Source organism: Tinamus guttatus, unplaced genomic scaffold (assembly GCF_059628265.1).
Source record: "Tinamus guttatus ecotype Peru unplaced genomic scaffold, ASM5962826v1 Tinamus_guttatus_pri_ptg000446l, whole genome shotgun sequence".
Taxonomy (NCBI): domain Eukaryota; kingdom Metazoa; phylum Chordata; class Aves; order Tinamiformes; family Tinamidae; genus Tinamus; species Tinamus guttatus.
Window position 1 is genome coordinate 246,019 of NW_028288980.1, and position 23,644 is coordinate 269,662.

Here is a 23,644-nt window from a genome sequence, read left to right on the forward strand (position 1 = left end):
GGAAAAAAACAACATTTTCTATTAAATATGTAGGCAGTGCTGCACAACAATGTAAAAGCAAATACGCACGACATCAGCCAGGTATTTTCACTAAAGTATGCTGTATACCTCCAACACAAGAGAAAAAAATGTAAGAAAAATGCATTGTCAAGGAAAATATGCATAGTTCTTAATGATACCTAATTCTGTATTACAGCTCTTTATAGTACCTAATTCTGTATTATCTCTTCTTTACATGAACATTGGATGTTCAAAGTCATAATTTATTTTTTTAAATTAAGATTGGGCTGCTGCAAAGTTAAAAAGAAATAGCAGCTTCTTGATTCAGTGAGAGATTAATTTCTTCCAGTTCATTATGGATTATTAACTTATTACTGTGAAAAGATGTGAAATATGCTGGTTCAAGTTACCAGCAGACATTTAGGCTGGAGGATTTTACCCTGTTTCCTCAAGGACCTTATTTCAGAGTTTTAGGTTCCAAAAGGGCAGGACATCCCACGTACTGGTTCACGATACACCTTCAAAACCCTGCAGGGCAGCACAGGGCTGACGTTCTTCCTAGAGAGCTGTATAATCAGCAATAGCACTGGGGCCACCAAAACACCCCATAAATCGCAGGTTAATATGCAGAAGAGAAGGAGCTGGTTCAGATGACAAACCCTGGGAAATGATGATTAGACATGTCCAGGCAAACGCAGTGTCTTCCCTGCGTGCGTAGACACATGCCAAGCTATTTACTCCTGACTGACCTCTAATGCTCCCATTCCTGCTGCTAGAGTTTCCAAGAACCTCACGGTTTTTAAACCATTTATCTATACCACATGGTGAATGGGCCAAGAAGTTACATTATTGCCTTTTAAAGAAAAAAGAAAAAAAAGAAGAAGAAGAAAAAAAAGAGATTAGCTATATTACTGACATGATGGAAGAATACAGAAATGAATCCAGGTCTCTCAAATTTCATACTTGCCTCCCCAGCCAGAGAAGCACATTTGTTAGATGACAGTCAGAAGCAATGTTGTGGTGTAATATGCAAGCACATGGGGAGTTGAATAGAATACAAACAGAGCTGTAGCAATAATAATAATAATCCCCAAGCAATACAGAATCTAGTCTGGTCTCCTTCAGACTAATTACAGATGTAACCTATGAATTAACTTGTGAGAAGTTTTCATTTTCTTCATTTGTTCATAACTCTCTCTATATATTATTCATTTCCACATATATTACACCCACATATACACTTGTGTATGCATGTGCACATGCACATGTAGATACAATCATTAGATATAAAAATACCAAAAAAAGTAATGCTAATGAAAAAAAAGGGCCAGGCATGCACTTAACACAAAACTGACATGGATTATTTATTTTCATTTTATTTCCTTCCAGAATAAAAGGGCCATTTTTGGTCTGGAAACCACTATTCATTGTAAAAGGTTTAAAGTTAGGCATGAAAGAGAGAACGTAGCACCTGGGAAGTTAAGGACCCTTGTGAAACATAACTTTGGGAATTTACAAACTCAAATAATCATTAAAGTACTTGGCATGATGACATAAAACAGATAACAAAAAATGTCAGTTTTCGTATTTCTAATACCTTATTTTAAAAAGTCCTTTATACATACTAATCTGTGTCTTTGGAAGAGTTCTCTGCTGGAAAGGACCTTCAATTTCCCTTTGAAAAAGAAAGAGAAAAGACTTGAAAGTAGGTATGATAATTTGAAGAGATTTGAGTATATTGTTTAAAGCTTTCAGGTCACCAGCATGTCAGGAGGCACTTGAATTCTCTTTATAAACTGTGGTCTGCATAAACTTTACTAAGCAACTTTTTTCTCCATTAGAAAAGGAAGATTTTCATAAGAAGAAAAAGACAAGAAGAAAGGAAAAAAAAGAGACAAACCACAGCAGTTCTGCTGCTTAGTGATCTGCAGTGATTGCGCTCTATCATCACACTATTGACACCACTATTTGTGTGATGTGCACATGAATGTCCAGCGTTAAACCATAAACAAGCATTCCCAGTTCACACTAGTAATATTTTTTCTAAGATATTTCAATCTGATATTTCTGATTTTCAGCTTGTAACTTAATTTTATTTCCTTAGTTTCCCAATGCTTTAAGATCAAAAAATGGTCTCAGTATGGGATAGGGAAAAAAAAAAGCCATATTTCCAACTCCAAGGTACTGCACATGGGGAACCAAGCAGAGGCCACATAAAAGCACATGGAGTTTATGTCTTGTGGTTAATGGCTCGTATCCAATCCACCCCAATGCTGTTTGAAACTCACTGCCATGACTGCTGATACCAAAGGAGTTGGTAGAGCTGGACTAGCTTGCAAGGATGAATTTTCCAAGATGTGAGGTTTTAGTTAGCATCTTTATTTCGAAGCACAAATAGAACAAGTTTTCCTTCCGTCCAACAATGTTATGTAATTTCTCTTTGTAATTTTACTTCTTGTAAGTTTACTAATTGTTATTTTACTAAATTTACTGAAGACATGGATTCTAGCACTAGTATTTATTAACAAAAAGGAGTGGAGCTGCTCTGCTGCTCTGCTCTGCTATCTTGCAAGACAGTCAATCCTCCAGCTTGCCTGCATCTCAGCTCTTTTGATCTCTGCTTCATCATGCACATCATTACCTGCCAAAGAGTAAGTAAGTGACAACGTTAAACAAAGAATATAATATTAACAACTCGATCAATAATTGGATGTCATTCCTCCTACAGTTCAATACTTGGCGCTAAGGAGAGCTCACAGGCAGCTCTTTAGGAAGATATGATTAAGGATCTTAAAATAAAGTAAATACGTATGCAAAGTGTGTTAAAATCCACACTTTCACTGGGACAGTCACTTAAATTATTGTATTGACTCTTCCAAAATTCATGGTTACTGACTACAGTTTGTTCTTTCTGATCAGCATTGGTTAAAACGCATTAAAAAAAACAGTTCAGCTCTCATATGTAAAGAAATTTACCTGTAGCTGGCTACAGCTAGCAGGTGGTTACCTTGCTGTAGCATTTACTCTATAGCCTTTTTGTGTGTACATAATCCTCAAGTTTCTCCTCTCTTTTTTTTTTTTTTTTGACCTCACCTATATAAAGAACAAAATACAAATTTATTACGGACTTCAGAAACTTATTAGAGACCACAGAAATTTATTACAGACTACAGAAATCTTCCAACTTTCTTCTTTTTTTTATCAGTCTCACAATTTTTATGTCGGTCTTCAGACAGAACAAATAACTTTCCTGGTAAACTGTGCTTACTTTGAATATAATTAGACATAAAATTATGATATTTTTTCTTGAATTGGAAAAAAATACTGTGACAACTTCTCCTATTTACTTTCTACCATCTTCAGCTTAGATTATCAGGTATAGTTACTAGGCATGGCAATGAAATCTGTCCTAAAAAGGTATCAGAGATTAGATTATTTTTAGTAATCTCAGGAAAAACAAACAAATGAGTGAGCAGCTGATATAGCACACACATCTACAAATCTTGTGCTTTGATGTAGAAACACACGGATACTGCAACTATTTGCTACCATCTCTATTCTAAATTTCAGCAGCTCTGAGCAGTTTTTGTCTGTCAAAGCCTAAATCTTGGCTGTGTTTGTATTTAAAAAAAAAAAAAAAAAAAAAAAAAAGGAACAGGACATCAATAAATCAGCAGTAGGAACTCGAATCAATACAAGTTTCTGAGGAGTTTGCATTGTATTTCTATGTGTCTTCCTTACACATGTAAGGAAGCTTTACTGCAATTGCCTACTGAGCTGCCAAAGAACTGGGAAAATATAGTGGAAAAACAGTGCCTAACAGTCATTCAAAGCTGCTAAACAAGAATAAGGTTAAATTAAAGTAGAGGTACTTCTGCTAGGAGAAGTCCCCAGAATCATTACAAATTTTGGTCTAAAGACCTCAGCCTTAACCTTGCTAGTCCCAGTTCGAGATCACTGCTTGTTTACCTACCAAAATCAACACATGACAGGGAATACAAAAGTCATCATACTCCTGGAAAAGCTGCAGGACTGCAACATTTGCATCCTCTCTGCATCCTGCATTACAGTGGGCCATCTGCTCTTAGGATCTCTTAAGCAGGTTGTAGCCCTGACCACAGCCTGGCCATTTTCTTGGAAAACCTCTTGAAACATCAATTTCCTACTTTCATCCCAGGAGATGTAAATGTTTCTACCTGCATTTCTGTATTCCTATTATCATAATTCTGTAAGACTTGTGTTTTTAATATCCCATCTCCTAAAAGCAATGGATAATGTCATGGCCAACGAGAGTGCTCCCGCACCCAGTTCAATACCTCTGAAAATATTTTGACCTAAGATCAAATTCTCTGTAACCTTTCTGGAGTGGTTTTGCAGACTGCATTTCCATTCTCCAGGTTAAGAGAAGTCATGGAAAGTCACCAGGACCTGGTGATCATCCTTCTCATGGACAACACGTTTCATCCACAAGTGCCAACAGCTTCCAGCTCTCCTTGGGCTCACAGCTCGCCGGGAACCACTGCCCCGATGGACACTTCTTTCTTCTCAACAGTGGTACTTCTAGCTCTGTACCAGTCCCAATACACCTCTATTCTGCAAAGTCTCATGTTTTCCCCCATTCTACACATAATAAGACTGTATTGTGGAATCTCTTCTTTCTCCTCCACAACAGCTGAAGCAGATAGGTCTCACAGAGCAGAAACCTTCTTTCTTCTTCCCTTCTCGAACATCCTGCACCTATTTGTGAGTTTCTGCCTCTCTGGCCCGTGACTGGCTGTCCCTCCTCTGGGGAAACTCCATTGCTTCGGAGTCCTTTTGGAGATACACGGACCCTGGACTGGGTTCACTAGTCTTCAGGCACTGTATTGTCCCAGTGTGAACGGGAAATACCAAGGATTAATTCCCTGATCCGACCCAAAGAGTCAGCACACTGATGCTGCCAGTCAGGAAGGTAAATCTGGCAGTTTATCAACCACAACAGCATCCAGCCACGTTACCTTTAAGCTCACGATGATTACTAGACATAGACAGCACAGCCTGTCTTCGTATTAATCTCTGTATTCAAGTGCCGTTATTACATTAAAGACCTTAATTGTACAGGACTAAATAGAGCAGTGGTAGGTGAAGCATAAAACCTTCTGCTTGCCAATTAAACCACAGACCTACAGTTAAAGGATTTCTCTAGAGTCAGAAAAATTTTAAGTGCTCTGCAAGTTAAAGGTAGTTTGATCTGGGGGTATTTTATCACTTTGAAAATACATATTAAAAAGTACACACTTCATTCAAGAGTAGATCTTTCCAAACAAATATTTCTGTATCAGTAAAGAAAGCAGGTGGAAGGCCAAACATGAAGAACATCTTTATCAGCAATGAAGAAACAACAGTCTTTCTACAACACAAGTTTAGAGAACCATAGAATCATAGAATCACAGAATGCTTAGGGTTGGAAGGGACCTCTAGAGGTCATCTAGTCCAACCCCCTGCACACGCAGGGTCACCTAGAGCACGTGGCACAGGACTGCGTCCAAGTGGGTTTGAAGATCTCCAGAGAAGGAGACTCCACAACCTCTCTGGGCAGCCTGTTCCAGTGCTCTGTCACCCTCACTGTTAAGAAATTTTTCCTTAAGTTCCTGTGGAACTTTTGGTGCTTCAGTTTGTGGCCATTTCCTCTAGTTCTGTCAGTGGCCACCACTGAAAAGAGGCCTGCACCATCCTCCTCACTGCCTCCCTTGAGGTACTTATATACACTGATTAGATCCCCTCTCAGCCTTCTCTTCTCCAGGCTGAACAGGCCCAGCTCCCTCAGCCTCTCCTCATAGGGCAGATGTTCCAGGCCCCTGATCATCCTTGTAGCCCTGCGCTGCACTCTCTCCAGCAGCTCCACATCCCTCTTGTACTGTGGAGCCCAGAACTGGACACAATACCCCAGATGCGGCCTCACCAGGGCTGAGTAGGGGGCAGGATCACCTCCCTCGACCTGCTGGAGACGCTCTTCTTAATGCACCCCAGGATCCCATTGGCCTTCTTGGCCACGAGGGCACACTGCTGCCTCATGGTCAACTTGTCACCCACCATGACACCCAGGTCCCTCTCTGCAGAGCTGCTCTCCAGAAGGTCGGTCCCCAGCCTGTACTGGTGTCTGGGGTTATTCCTCCCCAGGTGCAGAACCTTGCACTTGGCCTTGTTGAATTGCATGAGGTTTTTCACCGCCCAGTTGTCCAGTCTGTCCAGGTCCCTCTGGATGGCAGCGCAGCTCTCTGGGGTATCAGCTACTCCTCCTAGTTTGGTATCATCAGCAAACTTGCTGAGGGAGCACTCTGTGCCTTCATCCAGGTCACTGTTGAATAAATTGAACAGGACTGGACCAAGGACTGACCCCTGGGGGACCCCGCTAGCTACAGGCAAGCGTAACTAAGTTCTACTTTTTTTAAAAAAAAAAACACAGCTAGAAGATTAGATTTTCAAGGTTCTTCATCTAGAAAGTTTGAGGAAAAAGTAATTTTCAACATTTCAGTGTGAGTACTGAGGGAAAAAAAAAAAAAACAAAAAAGAAAGAAATGCCAACACTTCCAGTTATGCCAATTCCTTTTTTGCTAACATAACTGTATTACCAAAAAGAACAAACTTGCTGATTCTTCTGTTCATTGTTCCTATCCAAACTTTGCAAGAACATATTCAGTCCCTGTCAGGGCAACACTGCCCGTTCGAGGTGACCCTATATGTATAATGAGATCCCTCAAATGAGCAAACATTAATGCTAGACAAACACGTAACTCTGGCAAAATCTAGGAATTGCTGCCTTGCAACCTTTCTCACCTATTTGATGCAAAAAATGTCTTCACACAAAAGGCAAGACAGTTTGCACCTCGCAACAGGTTTGCAAGCTCTCCCGTTTCAGCAAGAACAACCCCGTAACACACTGATCACAGCATCTACCCTCACTCACAAGTAACCAAACGAATCCTTTTTGTAAGCTGTGCCCTGGCACTGCTGGAGATAAGCACCACACCATTTGTTCTGTACCTTCAAAGTTTTCACCTGCAGCCCCCACGCGTCTTTCCCAGGAGAATACCCGGTATCCTTGAACTTTGCACGGGCCTTTCACGCGCACGTGTGGAAGGACCGAGCACGCACACATCAGCGGCGACAGTTACCACCGCCAGGTCACTGCCTGCCGCAAGCCAGGTGCATCCTGCCTGGCATCAAGGATTTGTCACTCGTGCTCTACACAACGGCACCTTCAGCGACTGTTTGCTTTGACGGGCAAACAACCGTCGCTACCGGCTTAGCGATGAGTTCGCTTGCGCTGTTCACCTACAACCCTACGGGAGCGCGCCCCGTCCCTTCCAGAGGGTCGCTCCAGCGGCGCTGGGATCCCCGCGCTCACCACGACCCCGTCACCCGCTGCCGTTACGGCCGCTCAGCCCCGCCGCCCTCCCCGCGCCCGCGGCCGCGTCTCTCCGCAGCCCCCCGAACGCCCCGCACGAGGCGCCGGGACCCCGCGGCGACCGTTAACGGCTCCCGCCGGCGCCCCCCGCCCCTCGCGGCGGCCGGCGCGGCAGCTTCACCGTCGGTCACCGTCACGTCGGCGTCCTCCTCGCCGGGCTGCACCTCGAGCTGCAGCGCTCCGTGCGCGGCGCCGCCGAGCTGCAGCCCGGCGGGCAGCTCCTCCTCGCTCACCAGCAGCAGCCGCACGCTGTAGCGCAGCGCGGGCGCCATCGCCATGATCGCGCCCCGCCGCAGCCGCGCTGCGTCGCCCGCCGGCGCTGCTGCCGCCGCCGCCGAGGCGCCTCCCGGCGCGGGGCGGCACCGGCCCCGGCCCCGGCCCCGGCCCCCGCACCGCCCGCGGCCCCGCAGCGGCCCCTCGCGGCCGCGGCGCCCCCGGCCCGGGCGGCCGCGGGTAACGGCGCCGCGAGCGGGTTACGGGGCCGGGAGGGAGGGCGCGGAGCTGGCGGCGCGTAGGGGCTGGTGCTGCCCGCGCTGCGCTGGGTGCAGCCGGTGGCGAGGCCGGCGGGGGGATAAGCGGTTCAAACGTGGCCCCTCGCCGCGGGGGGACCCTCGCTGCTGACTGCCGTGGGGCTTGCGCCGCTGGGCGCTTGCTGCTCAACAGCACTGCGAGCTCTCACGGAAGCATCCCGGCTGGAAAAGAGCTTCCAGATCATCGAGTGCAACCGTAAGGCCTTCAACAGCCTGCTTGCTAAACCATGTCCCTAAGCGCCTCACCTACACGATTCTTAAACACTGCCACCCCCATGAGCACCAAGTGCCCCACAGAGCCAGCTGCCTGCTTACGACAGGGTTTTTATTGCTGTTTTTTTTCACTTCTGTTTCATTCTGCAGCCTCATTTCCTCTTTGGCATCATGTTCCACCTGTGAGAAGACCCTACAAACACCTGCAGGTAGGATGCACACATCCTTCATATGATGAATTGCACCAAAATTTGGCTGGAACTACTGTTCAAGGTTTTTTTTTTTTTTTTTTTTTTTTTTTTTTTTTTTTTTTACTACTACTTTTGTGTATAGAATGCAACGTTTTTGCCTCAAAATTGATTCATGTAAGTCACAGGAAAACAACCTCCACCCCAGTTTTGGGTTTCACTGGCTATCAATCAAAGCAGCAGTTTCAGTAAGTATGAAACTAATGCTGTGAACTAATTCTTTACTAATAGCAAAAAAATTCCAACCTTGTGAGTATCTACTGCCATGGCATGTATTTTACACCTAGAAACCCAACTAAGTTTAAGGTTTGTAATATATCACATGTGTTTACAACAACCATATTCAATATGGTCATTATTGAGCCTCTCCTCTAGAGCTGAAGCTGGACTAGGACAGATCCATCAGGGTCCACACTGGGCCTTGCCAGCTGCAACACTGCTCTGGTTGGACCCGGATTTTCCTTCTTTGCAAAACGGTTCTGCTTACAAAAACGCTTAGAAGAAACTCCCGGCAGCACCGCGCTGTCACCGAGGAGGTTTTCTGTTTTGTTTTGTGGGTAGAAACGCCATAGCGGTGTGGGTAATCCAGCTATTACGGAAGAATGCGTCCAGCGGGATTGAGCAAAATTTGGAATCAGCCCAGGAGCAGCAGCATCACCTGGGAGCCGCAACTGGCTGTGGCCTTCTGCAAGCGGAGCCAAAAGCGGATCAATGTTTTCTGCCTGCTATCATCAAGTGCCATTGCAGGCAATAGCTGCCTTCATGTTTCAAATGGCTTTTGTCACAGGCCTTGATAGGCAACAAAGCAGCAAACTGGTTAAAAGGCAGTAAATTGGGTAGCTGTAGTCCGCAAGATGTTTTGCAAAACGGTAGTGAAAGTTGTAGACAAGGCAATTTAAATACATTTAGAACCATTTGATACAGTGTGTACCTTAGTTGATATTATTAACATTATGCAGCAAATCACCTTGTTGAATAATAGACCAGCTCCATTTTGCAACCCTTCTTATTTTAGTGTCGTATAGCACCCAGTACTCCTGAATTTCTGGCGTGTTTCTGCCATGTTTCATGCCTCATGGTCTGTATTGTGCTTTGGGAGGTTGAACTAAACGTCTATAGTTAGATAATTAAGTCACCTTAATTAACAAAAACAGAGATTGAATTCTGCAGGCTGTTCCTGGTAACAGTGTAATACTGCAGCTGGCAGTGCTTTTGGACCTTTATTTGAAGTGAAATTCAAAGGAAAAATCAAGGACTGGTTCATTTCACATGATTTTGCTCAAGAATATCAGCTAAGAGCAGAATGCAGCTTTTCTACCTTTATTGTAGTTTGTGTGAAATAATCTCTCTTAATCTTGGTGCTCAATGGTCCTTTTTTAAAATATTTTTTTAGAACATGTTACCTGGAGGGTCTCCTCCAGTATGTGGTAACATCCTACATTTTTGATACAAAAAGCAGTGGAAGCAATGTTGATACTCAAATGAGTGAGTTTATCACAGTCTATATCTATTTGGAGCACAGAGGGCTATGTAACTGAGCTGACGCCTCAAGATAAGAGTTTCTTCTTCAATCTAAGACAGCCTCACTGTAATTTCTTTACTTCTGTGGCTGCTAAAATATATTTGCAGTCTTATTTAAAGGGATGAAACTTTTTTTTCTTTCAAAATCAATAGTATCACAATCCAAAACATCTGTCCATATAAAAACTGAAGCAATTCAAATATGTTTGTAACAAGAAAACAAATTTATTGATTTTAAAAGACAAGACACAATTTTGTTTTGAAAAACACAAGAAAGCTAGCCTGAGTTCAAGTCTGAAATATTCAGAAAAATCCTACTGTCTTTAGTATGTTCCAGTCATTTTTTTAAACAACACACTAAAAGTTAATATATATTTTTATAATTATAAAAGTTCCCCAGTTATTGTACAGTACACAATACAAATTGCCCACAAACTATTATTTAGCTCCTGCCAATTTTGAGAGGACATGATATACTAAAAGATTTAGCATTTCTCACAAAAATCACATCAGGAAATACGTATTTACAAAATCAAATACATTATACAAAAAACCATCACGTTATTCTGTAAAGATGTCTTCTTTAAATAATTAAAAAGTATATTCAACTGTAGTCCAAAAACTGGAAAAGAACATTACATTATCTCACACATACAATCTACAAAAAGTTGCTTACCTCATTTACATAATATATTCAGTCAACAGGAAAATAAAAGTTTGAATATTTCCTAGTGTTATCATGTTTCTGTGCTGCAGGACTGAATGATGTAATCTGCCACTTACTAAGTGAAATTTAAATGATGGCACTTAAACAAAATACAGTATAAAATAAATGCAACAAGGAAGTTCCATAGAAGGTAAGAAAGCCCTGAGTGATGATAAAATTACTGATTGGTAGCTCTAGAATTAACCTAATTAAAGTTTACCATCTCAGGCACAATTTTTCAAGTTTTTGAAAGGCACTCAAAGTTTCTTTAACAGCCTCATTGGTTATTAACTGTAAATCCAAATCGCGGTGAAGATGAGTGGAAATGGGCAACTGGCTTTGGTACAAAATGGTATTTTTCTGGCCTATTTTAAATTGTTTTACTGGGTTACTTTAAGATGGGTAATCAATATTTAAACAGTCACTTTAATATTGTATTGAAGGAAACTTTACTTGGGGCAAGCCTTTGAAACTCTGCGTAAAAAACCCTTGCTGATATCAGTGAGTCTAAAGGCATTGAACTGAGTTCCTGGTACATACCAGTCAAGGTATGGTTGTTCCTCCAAAGCGAAAATTCCTCCAACAAAGACATTTATCATTTCAGAGTAAAATTCATCCATTTTGCAGTACTCTTGTTAAGGTGTTCCCGCACTGAATCAAGAAGTAAAAATACAGAAAAAGCATCATCCTGATTCAGATTTAAGTGAGGCTCATTTGATGCTCAAAGTCTTGTTCTGGGCTGTCTTTTCTACAGTGAATTTCACCCTTAGTGATCAATCTACAAGAACAATTCTTACCAAATGTTTAACTACTCAGGGCTTCCAATCCCAGGATGTTGCTTTGTTTTGTTTGCAAAAGGAAAAGGAAAAAGAAATAGGAAGAAAACAAGGGAGTTAAAACGATCGTTTTCAAACTAAGGCATATTTTACTTCAAACAAACACTAGGCAGTCACTTTGTAAGTGGCTTTTACTATTTCTTAAGTTAAACTGGTAAATTAAACTCAGGTCTACTGGCACATAAAATCACTAGCAGCAATGATCAAGGCATGCAAACTCAGAAGCATTTACAGTAAATTATGAATAAAAAAAGTTGTTAAATTAAAACCCTTTGAGTATTGCATTTATGTTAGTTATTATGCATTAATTTGCATTGTTAACTGACTAAAAATGTTTACAACTTGCACTATACTACTGACATAATTTCACTAAACAACTTAAAATTAGACTTTTTTTTTGTCCTCAGCTAGGCTTAAGTAAGTGCAGCTGCACCTAAGTGTTTGCTGACTGACTGATACTGCAAGAAACCGGCAGGAAGTGTACAGTACTCTCACTTATGAAGATGGCATTTCTGTCTGTATTTTCAAATAATCTACTTGATTCTGCTCTTGTTCCCTTGTTCTTGGGAGCACTGTTTTGAGAACAAAGGACTTACTAACATGACAAAAGGCTGGTACAATTTTTAAGCTGCTTTTAAAATTCGGTAAGGGCCATGCAAACTGCACCCCTGTAGGTGTAGCTGAATAAAATACCTTCATTTTTTTTTTTTAGTCATTCTTGCAGTGACTGAGTGTTAAAAGTGATATGAATATAATTGTGTACATTTTGGACATGTTTATCAAAAAGACTGCAGAAAATTTCAATGCAAATATACGAAATATTCTGTAAAAATCATTCTTGTTCACTAAGCCTTTTTTTTGTTATTCCTAAGGATTCTTATTTTTAGTACTGCATATTGCAATACTAACCTACCTAAGGAGATTTTTCAAAATAGTCTAAATATATTTTCTAAACCTTCATCTTCTAAAGGCATCTTAAAGAAGACAACTTAATGCCTGTAGAAACACACATTTGATTTTCTTTATATATTTATGCACTTACGAAAAAAGGAGGTGAAGTACTGTTTTATATTAGACAGTACACATCAATGGCAGTGGGTATTTTGCCTAAATCTGTTGAGCCTCCTATGACAAAACCATTTCTGTATAGTATGCAAGTATTTAATTTAGAAATTAAAAAACACTCTCCACAATCCTATCAGCTATTTCAAAGTACTAATATTCAATGGACTAATTAAATTAGCTTAAAAGCTTTGCTCCCATTATGTTACTTACAATGCTCAAAGGGTTAATGCAAGGCATTACATTAAATTAATTTTCTAATACTAGAACTAAGCACTGTGTGTTTATGCTTCTATTCCAGTTTTTTTTGTTTGTCTTCAAATCACCAAACAAATCAGCAGAGATACTAGAATTCCATTCATAGATTTGTTTCAAACGATATACACAGAGAATGTCCTGTTAGAGACATGGGCCCAATTTTCAGAAATTTATCCTGTGTTCTCAAATGAATGTTTGTACTATGAAGCTACTGTCATATATAAGTACCAAAGATTATTTCTCTAATTAATACATCTATTTTTTTTTCCACCATTTTTGGGGGTGGGGTATAAGTGGTTACTTTAATTGTATACATCCACTCTGAATTACATCGCATTGCATTGCATCTGTAATAAAAAAGTTTGTCTAGACAGTGCAGATGTCACTTAGTGAGAAGAATAAAGATACCAGAGGAGGTCTCCTATGGAGAGCAAGATGAACAAAAGCAGTCTTTTAGTGATTTCAAAAATACCTCGTTTTAAATTAAATTTGTATATAGACTTACAAATTCCTGAATGACAGTACACCAGTACATTACCTGTTAAACTATTTTAAACTAAAGGCAGTAATGAATGCTGAAAATCATAATTTTAAAGTAAATAATTAAAATCTCTTTTCCAATTTTTACGGAACTTTTTCAAAAGAAGGTGCTTATAGCATGCTACAGTACAAGAGTTAAGACACAGAAATAATGATTAATTGAAACAAACTGTTTTAAAACTGGTTTATGAAGAGACAGATTAAAACATGCCAACATTTCTTTTTCATATAAAACTTTTGAAAATTGGGCCCTGTGCTTTGACAAGGTAGTTCAACAGCACCCATTCCCCCACACTGTTCACTGTGCCATTTGTGCTCATGGGGGAAGTGCTTCCAAAGAATTGCTTTGGATTCCACGTCACGGTCACACAAAACCCATAAGCCACGCGGCCCATCCCCGTGCCCTCCGGCGGATACGTGCCGGGCACGCTGCAGAGCGCGAGCGCGGGACGTCACAGCACAGCCACATGCTGCACTTCATGAAACCTGGACTGAGGTATTGTATCTCTGTAGCTTAGCCATTACTAATACCAGACTATTAACAATATCAAGAGTGTGCAAAACGTTTGGCGTCAGCGTGTTTGATTAAAGTTCCAGTAAATGTAAAAGCGAAACAGTAATCCCCCATAAACCTGTAAGTACACAAAGTAGCTTACAGTAACTTTTTTTTTCTAAAAAATCTGCTTAAAAAGTATGAGAAAATAGTGTTTAAATTTGTTCAAGAATAATCGATTGATAAGCATAGGATCACGAACAGTTTTCTGAACCTGGGATAGTTCCAATTTCTTTTGATAACTCTGCTTTTAGAAGCCATAAAATACATTCCAGCTTTAATATTGGAGTTGTTTCGTTTGTTTTGCACTTTGTGAACAGTGAACAACCGGGTGGGAGTGGGAAGCTGAATAATGAAAGATATTCAGGTCCCACCTCTTCTAGCAGTCTAGTTTTACGTATTACAATCCTCTTAGCAACAACAAATGCAACATTAAAACAAGAAAAGACAACAATACAACACTTAAGGTGTGTCAAACAAAAATTGAAGCCAACAATAATAACAAAAATCTAAGATAAAAAAAGTTGAAGATGAAAGTCATTGAATTATTTTATTTTACTTGTAAACATTTTATAATGCACAATGAAGGGGAGTAAGTATTTATCACAGCTTAGTTTTAGGATTTTTGGTGAAGGATGCAGATGTACTGATTTCTAAGCAAAAATCAGAACACACTGAGTGATATATGTGAGAACAAAATTACTATGAGAATCAGTGCATATATGAATTTATAAATAATGAATATAAACCTCATTTTCACTTTTTGCTGAGGCACAAACCATCTACTGACATCAGTTAGAATTATGTCTACACAGAATGAGCAGGATGGGCTGGCCTTCAAACTCTGCAAAGTAATTTGAAATTAATCTTGTGCACCAAAAATGATAGGATATTTTAGTTGATCTGTAGCTGTACTTGGAGCATATGCAACTCTAGCAACAAACTTGTTTGCTAAAAATACACTGTTCATTTCACATGCTCTTCACCCATTTGGTATATAAGACCTTTAAAGATTGTGTTATAGACATAACAGACAAAGCAAAATAAAAGAATCCCCATTTTTTTAATACAGTCTTCTCTATAAAGTTGTTTTTTGTGTGTTTTTGTGTTTTTTTGTGTGTTTTTTTTTCTTTTTTTTTGTGCTCTCCTTCGCTTTTTGGCTTTTTTTTTTGCTTATTTATTTCCACTACTTTTATGTAGCAAATACTTGTGTCTGCTTTAAGCATAATGAAATGTTCAATAAGAAAAATCTGAGTTGTTTAATGTCAATTAATACAGACTATGGAAACTGTCATTATGAGATTTAATCATTAAAATGTAATATCTGTTCGATACCTCACAAAATATACAAATTGAAAACATGCGCTGCATTATGTACCTGCTCATTTATTTCTTTTTACTTTTTAAAATTAAAACTAGACAAGGGTTTAGAAAATATATAGTCATGCTTGGGACTAGGGTCAATCTATTTTGACATTTGACGTTGCTATTAAAGCTAGTTTTGCTTTCCAAATTCCCAAGCAAATTTTATCTGTAATAAAGTGAAATCCAGCTAGAAACAAGAAAAAAATAGGTTTATTGTCATTCTAGGAGGGATATTAAAATCATTTGATAATAAAAAAATCCTTTTCTTTTGAAGACTATGTAACCTGTCCTTACTTCTTAGGGAATTTGAGAATGACAGGCACACCTTTTTGAATTAATTTAAGAGTTAAGAGTAACAAAAAGTACTAAGTCTTAGCTTCAGTTCTCTTTAAGGCACCATGTAATAGCCGAGGTACAATGATCCCTGATGTACATTCTTAAATGGCAATGGTCCATCTAGCCACCTATTCAAATTCTACACAATTGGGAATACGTATAAGTGAGGTGTGCCAGTTACACTGCCTTATCTAATTTTTGTAAAAATTTAAATCCACTTTAAGAACAAGGAAATATTTTTGAAAGGAAAATGATGCAGGTTGCTACATTCCTTGCATTCTATATATCATCTTTTATAAGAGCAGCAGACTGAACCACTAGTAGGAAAAGACCTGGAATAGAAGAAAGTCATCCTAAGGGAATGTATTCTTTTATATCCAGTTCAGCATTAAGTAGCACGTACACTTAAAACTAATAATAATAATAAAGTCACTTATATTTCAGCTTCAGTTTCTAACAACTCTATTACCACTCAACAGCCAACAGCACCTGTTCAGTGGTCCCAAATACAGAATCAGTAGTCTTCCAAACAGATGAACTGGTTTGCAAATAGCATCTGGAACAATTGATTTTAAAGGAAGGTTGCATTGTTTGATGATCAGATGATTAGGTACGTTCATTACGTACACATTACCACATTCTGTTACAGTTTTGCCATTTAAACTCGCTTCTTTCTCAGAGAAAGAAAACGATAGATTTCCCCAACACTCCATCATTATTACAAAAATTCCCCTTGAACACTCACAATATTATCAAAATAGTGTCTTCTAGTTCTGTCCATTGAAAAGCACCTTTTTTAACAGATTTGATACATCTGCTGTCAAATAAGTATGCCTCCAGTGTAAATCAAAGAAAACATTTTTCATATATCACAGAAGTGCATCTAAAAACCTATGTATATGAAATCATCATAACTAATAATTAGCTTTTTTTAAAAACTATGAAAAAATTAAATTATAATAAGAGGACAAAAACATCAACATTAAGCATTGCAAAAATCTTCCTTGACATTTTAAACTAAGAAAAGTCTTCATATTGAATGGCCAAGGTTAATGATTTTACAAAAAAAAAAGAAAAATTTAAAAAAATTAAAAAAAAAAAACTATCTGGCAAAATACGAACACCCATTTCATTTCACAACTCCAACAAAATTAAGTTTAGTACAGCAAAAACTCAACAACAGCTGATCTTCAGCCTTACTATTTTTTTTTCTTTTCTCATTTTAAGCCTCAATGGCTAATGGGGGGAAAGGGTCAGGAAGCCTCCGTATTAGACCGCAGTATACGTGTTTCCAGTCGCGCTGCATTGCCTGATAGTCTGGGTACTCGTGACAATGTGCTCACTATGCAGCGGGTTCAGGAGGTTCTGCTGTACTCCACTCTCAAGTACTGGCTGCATGCAGTCCACCTGAAACGCCTGGTTTAGCTCGGTTTTCTCCCTCTTGGCTTGCGGCTCTCCGTTTTCGTCCAGCTCTTCATCTATTTCGCTTTCAACTTCACTGCCCTCATCTGCACAAACAAACCACCATGAAACTAGCACAAAGGCAAAAAAAAAAAAATCTAATGCCAGGGCCTTTACTTTGCAAATAAACAGAGATATAAACAAATAGTGTAACAAATTCATTCATCTTTGATCTCAGCAGTTACATGCAGTTGATGATAACATACTGAAGAAGCAACTGCAATATCAAATATAAGTCTAACTACCTTAGGGTCAGACTTGCAAAACACTTCTCGTCTCCCAGACTCTCGTCTCATGACTCTCCCAGTCATTATTATATGCTGCATGTCATATATAGCATGTAATGCCCATATTAATACATCCACCTAAAATAAACATGCATTTTATATCATGTGATATATACTCTATATAAATACTGCTTTCCTGTATTTCAAAACATAAAGACTTACTTTGCTCAGAAATGTATTAGTTCTACACAGAATCATACTTTGAAGAAATTAAAATGCATACCTTTATCCATATTTCCAGGGGACACAGCATTTAAATCACCAAACTGAAAAATAAACAATAAAAAATGTTTGCACAGTCTTATGCAAATGTGAAAGAGCAAGTGTGTGCTCCAGTGACTTGAGTGACTATGTAACTGCCGTGTGACAAAAAAATTTACATAAATATGAACAAAATTGCAAAGATACATGTCTACATTTATTACTAAACATCAGCTTAGCTTCTCCTATACTCTCTTACCTCTCCCATAACTGCAATGGGTGTCTCCCCAGTTGCCTGCGCAACGCGGTGTTCGACTAAGTAAAACATGTATTCGTCGTAGAGCAAGCGGATCAGATGAAAAGAGCCAAAGCTGGCAGCACTGCGCAAGGTTAAATCTCGGATCACCATGGAGCTATTTAGAAACAGAAAAATATACATATTTCTGAATTAAGTATCTGTAATTTAAACACATGCCCATATGGAAAATACCCCTCAAATGCAATATTCTTAAAGGCATTTACCCAGAAAGATAAGATTTATAGTGTCTTCAGAAAGAAATGTCCAAGACAGGGAATTATTAGCTTCTCCATTTCCCTGAAGGAAGTGTAGGACCCCATATTACATAAGTAATGATCAGTTTTCAAAAAACATTTTAAGATATGCAGAACTACAAATACCTGAGCATGTGTAAAATTCTGTCTTTTGGAGTAAACTATTAAAACTTTTCAAAATCATGTTAAAATTATATGATTTAAAATAATGTTGAAAACCATAGCATATATTGTGCCCACATAATCAATACAAAGCTTTTAATTCTCACAATTATTAAACTTCCAAAACTTAAAATTGCAAAAAACAAGTTCATGTTATATTGACAAACACAAATTGCAGATGGAAAAATAAATATGATAGCTTTAAAAAGCAGCTGATACAGCCTATCATTTTGAAAGAATAACTGTTTCAGAAAGAAGTTATGATGGCGTGCATGTCTTTTTTTTAATATATTAAAAAAAGTTTTGTTTTCCTTCCCTAACATAGTGTTTTAATAAATAATATTAAGCTAGCGGCTTAACTATCATATATGATCAAGCAAAGATGTGTTTCTAACTTAGGGCCAAATTCCACCCTCGCTGCATTTAAACATGTCTTTTAAAATAATATACAAAGATCAATTAATTTCCCGTTCAGTTGTAAGTCGTCCTGAGGGCTTTTTGGTTTGTTTTTGTTTTGTTTCATTTTGAAAAACAGCTTTTCTTATTTAGCCACTACCTGATATTAAATATGTCAACTTTACTGCAATGAAACAGTTCTGCAAATAATAGAATAGTAAAAGCATTACAGAAATCGATTAAACACTACCTGTAGAAAGACCATTTTAACAGAAATTGCCGAGCTGCTTTAGGAAAGCTTGGTCTTCCTTCATATGGTTTCAATGCTTGCATCATGACATTATCAAGCCAGGCAGCCCACTGCTCCAGAGTGCTCTGCTGCTGAAGAGTCATCTTGAAATCTGTCTCCAGTCTCTGAACCATGTTGTCATCACACTGGCACACCCAGGAAGCCTGCTCCTGTTAAAAACATGGAATTCTTCAATGAGAAATATGTAATTCATTCTTAAAGATTGTGATAATGACCTACGATAACAGTTTTCTGTATTTCTTTCCAAAAATAATAATTACAAAATTGTTTAACTTTTCTCATTCATAATTTTTCCACTAAAATATTCAGGAATTTTCAGAATTTCCTGGGAAACTAGGCATAACAGCATGCAGAAAGGACAGTCAAACAGGGGTAATAGAATAATAAAAGAGGGAGCAACATTTCAAATGCAAGATTACGTTTGCTCAGAAAAAGTTAAGTCCAAAGACAATTTCTAATCTATATTTGATCATCAAACTACAACAGAAGTCTTTATATGTAAACAACAGTTTCTGTTTTCTGCCAAGAGGCAGTAATAGGTTACGCGTTGCTTAACGTACAACAAAAACTGCCCCAAACCATACAGTAATAAGCAATTTAGTTGGTGTTACCAAGTACAGCTAACAGATACTTCTGAACACTAACTCTTGAAATTTAGAGAAAGCAAATGGAGACCTACTGTGGGCCATGTCCATAAAATATCGCTATGACTTGCCAGGCTAATACCTGAACATTAATGAACTCTTTATCCTTTTTTAACATATTGCAACACTCTGTAACTACATCTTGGCCAACTTCTCAGCCTTTAACAGTGAACATATGGTTACATAACTGTCCGTGTTATAACTCATTCAAAATCATATGTGAAAAGCAAAGTGATAAAAATTGCTGCTTTGGTAAAAATTACCAAATTTTTGTTCAGGTAAAATAAGTTTAAAAAATAGCTCTCAAGAAAAGAGACAGAGATTTACCAAGTGGTTGGAGACCATCTACTCCAACTCCCCTGCGCGAGCTGTGTCACCTCAATCACATTGCAGAGGATCATGTCCACGTGGGCTCTGACACGTCCAGGGACTCCACATCCTCTTTGGGCAACCTGTACCAGTGCCCTGTCACCCCCACAGTTCAGAGGTTATCCTCATGTTAAGGCAGAACCCCTATGTTTCTGTCTGTACCTGTTGCCTCTCATCCTATTGATGTCACTGAAACCTGTCCTCTCAACTTCCTCCCTTTAGATGCTTGTGTCCCCTGGTAAGACCCTCCTCTCAGTCCTCTCTGCTCAGGCTGAGCAGCCCCAGCGCTCTCAGCCTCTCCTCACAGCAGAGCTGCTCCAGGGCCCTCCCCAGCTTCGCAGCCCTGCGCTGGCCTCTCTCCAGTAGCTCCGTGTCCCTCTTGTCCTGGGGAGCCCAGGGCACGCGCAGGACTCCAGACGTGGCCTCCCCAGGCTGAGCAGAGGGTCAGGGCCACCTCCCTCCCCCCGCTGGCCGCCCTCTTCCTCCTGCAGCCCAGGACACCACTGGCCTGGTGGCCACAAGGGCCCCTTGCTGCCTCCTGCTGGGTCTGTTGTCCCACAGGAGCCCCAGGGCCTCCTCTGCAGAGCTGCTCTCCAGCAGGTCACCCCAGTGTGTGCTGGTGATATGCAGTACAGTGATCTAGAACATTTCAATTTGATGAGTAAAAATTAAGAGAAAAATTACTCAAAGGAGGCAAAAAACCCATGGAAAACCTATTTTAAGCCCAATAAAAATACCAACTTACATTCTATAGCAAACCTGGAAACCAGTTCTGATCTACTGTTTAGAATCTACTGAACATAAGAAACCGATGTTACTGATGTACGTAAATAAGCAAAACATTCTAGGTCTTGATAGAATAATGACACACAACAATAAAGTTCAAAATTAACTTAAAGATTAAGTCTTAAAAAAGGCACTTAAAAAAAAAAAGGCAGCCATTTAAAGCTATATTTTACCTGGACATTGGCAAAATCAACACGGTTGAGATCATTGAGCATCTGGTTGATCTGGGAAGTGTTTTGAAGCACAGCACGAGCTGCCTGAGCCAGGTGATTGAGGGATGTGTATCTTCGCAGAGTCTGGGCAAAGGCACTTACAGCGGCAACCTGTGAAGAAATCCATTTCTCTTTAAATATTGTATGTAGATTGATTTGCCTTTGATTCTTTAGTTTCTTTTTAATGTTCTATGCAACTAATCCCCCATATGTGCATTATGTCTATATAGTAGAGGAAATAAGATTTTCTTTTTTTTTTGTTTGTTTGTTTGAGAGAGACTGTTTCTTATATTGTTATTTGCACTGAATTCACCCTAGACATTTAGCATGGAAATTAAAATGCTACTGCTTTTAGATCTGCTTAGATGTCCACTCAGAATGTTTCTGCAAAAAGAATACTTCAAAGTTTTATTTACCTTGGTTTGTATCATCCTCTGTGGAATATTGTTCATGGCATTTGAAAGCCAACCTTCAAGGCTTTTTGCAAAATTGCGAATGGCTTGGGTCAAGGCACCTGTAAATTAAAGAATAAAAGAAGAATGAAAAGCCCACCCTAAATCGCTTGTCTCCTCAGTACTTACGTATTCCACACTGAGATTTGGTGTATCTACATGTCTTCCAGTCTAGGTTTAAAATACTTTATTCAGCTTTAGATTATGCAATAATGATTTTACTTTGAATTTAAGGAGCAGAACTGACTTCCTGATTATCTTGCAAGAACTGTATCATCAGCAGTAAATATTGTTTAGGGCATTTCTGTAGAAGAATTTTAGTAACTGCAGTAGTTGTTTCCACTCCATAGAAAATTTAAATCATAGTATTCAGCCTTCTATTTCTTCTTAGTACTTCTTTTAAAAAATAAATCCGTGTAGTTTTCACAAGAAAGCCAAAGTAGCCCAAAGGATGGCCAGCATGCTGCTTATTCCAGTCTTAGAGAACAAAATGCAATGTGTGATGCTTAAGCAGAATATAAGATTTTGTTTCACTAACAGGAAGTGGGATTGCCATGAAATCTGAGGGTTTTCTTCTTCAATACAGCAGCCACAGAACTGTTATGTAAACTACCCTTGTGCATTTAGCACTTAACTGTTCATTCAAGCACATTGTTTTTCTACCTATAGAACAAGAAAACATAAGTGCAAGAAATGATGTAAATAATAATACATGCATGATATTTAGTTATTTAAGAAAAAATATTACTGCTGTTTCAATTTCTAATTCATTTGCTACTCTTTTTACCCAACTATGTATTACAAACCATTTCCATCACTGTAACGCTAATCGATTTTCAAAATAGTTCTGAAATAAAGAAGCTGATTGACACAAAAAGATGATTAACTAGGAAGAAAAGGCAGCAAAAGAAAGGAATTCTAACTCAGGAGAAGTATGTGTCATTATTACTTCCTTGTTATTCTGCTTGTATAAGATGACCATGAATTTCTAGGGGGGCTTCCCATTAAATACTGAATTTTCTCATACTTCAACCTTAAGTATGCATCTAGCCATTACCAAAAGCCTAGGCATCTCTTCCAAACACTCTTCAAGATTACCTGCACACCATGATAACAATAATAGAAAACTAAACTTTTTGAAAGAATCACATGTTTTGCTGCCCACGTAAGTTCTGATACTCCCTAAAATGTTACTAGACATGAAGTAAAAAGGTTTGATTTGAAAAAGCACCCAATAAGTGTGAGCTCTTAGGTAAAAATGCTCTGAAATGTAATTTTCTAAAAACAATATTTTACAATCTTTCCCATACTTCAAATTGTTTTCCTGGGGTAACACAATGTGGACACACATTAGGTACAAATTCTCTGCCTAGAGTAGTAATTCTAGACAACTTAATTGCTGTCCATTCTGTCACTTGTGAAAAGAAAAGAAGGCCATTTTAAAGCAGAAAGATCTATTGCCATTCTAATATTTGGCCTGTTCCTAGATTACTGTTAAATAAGAATCAATTTTATTCCTGACTTACTTTGACAGCATTATTTTTTAAGAAAAGGAATTTGGATTTCTTTTTTTTTTTACACAGAAATGTTACATTTATTCTGTGGACGCTGAACATGTCAGCTGCCAAATTTAAATCAATGATTAACAATAAAACTATAAAAGCTTTTTCTCAATTTCCATTTCTTTTACATTCTGGTAATTATGTTGCATTTAAAATGCAACTGAGTGCACAGGAGCATTTTTGCAAAAAAAACTATTGAAAACATGAACAAGAAAAAATAAAAAGCTTAAAAAATAGGATACAGTACTTACTTCATGTACTGTCCTGATTAACATTTTTCTCTATGTTGAGTAACTGCTGTTATATGTTTCCATGTCCAGGTAAAAAAATAAAAAAGTCTTTGATGGAGCATTTACAGTCACCACCTGTCTATACAGTTCAAGTTTACCTCTAAACTAACACTGTTCCAAAGAGGACAATGAATTTCTCTAGTTCACCCAGTTCAACTCTTGACGTGGTCAACCATCAAACACAACTGTAAACCTTCCTTTTTGGCTTCTTGTAATGGGTTGAGATATCCTAATTCAAAAGGAGGAGTTAAAATACTACTAATGTTCTAAATATTTATCAGGAAAGAGAGCAAATTTGTCTGTAATATCATTTTATTGATTGATAAGATGGTAAAGAAAGCCAGC

General features: G+C 38.7%; 2 protein-coding genes and 1 long non-coding RNA gene across 3 annotated transcripts in view; all 3 read right to left on the reverse strand.

Moving 5' to 3' along the window:
- The window catches only part of LOC104575839 (histone-arginine methyltransferase CARM1), a 62,252-nt gene extending 54,527 nt beyond the window's left edge, over window positions 1–7,725 (reverse strand). Inside the window, exon 1 of the mRNA XM_088531994.1 lies at window positions 7,569–7,725. Coding sequence (XP_088388120.1) covers window positions 7,569–7,725 — 157 coding nt within the window. The remainder of the gene's footprint in view (window positions 1–7,568) is intronic.
- LOC148593157 (uncharacterized) overlaps window positions 1–23,644 on the reverse strand; it is a 263,837-nt gene that overhangs the window by 184,163 nt on the left and 56,030 nt on the right. The gene's annotated exons all lie outside the window — the stretch shown is intronic.
- The window catches only part of RFX3 (regulatory factor X3), a 98,096-nt gene continuing 91,314 nt past the window's right edge, over window positions 16,863–23,644 (reverse strand). Inside the window, exons 12-17 of the mRNA XM_088532007.1 lie at window positions 21,412–21,509; window positions 20,957–21,106; window positions 18,925–19,133; window positions 17,824–17,977; window positions 17,587–17,629; window positions 16,863–17,123 (exon numbers count right to left, since the gene is read on the reverse strand). Coding sequence (XP_088388133.1) covers window positions 16,885–17,123; window positions 17,587–17,629; window positions 17,824–17,977; window positions 18,925–19,133; window positions 20,957–21,106; window positions 21,412–21,509 — 893 coding nt within the window. The 3' untranslated portion in view covers window positions 16,863–16,884. The remainder of the gene's footprint in view (window positions 17,124–17,586; window positions 17,630–17,823; window positions 17,978–18,924; window positions 19,134–20,956; window positions 21,107–21,411; window positions 21,510–23,644) is intronic.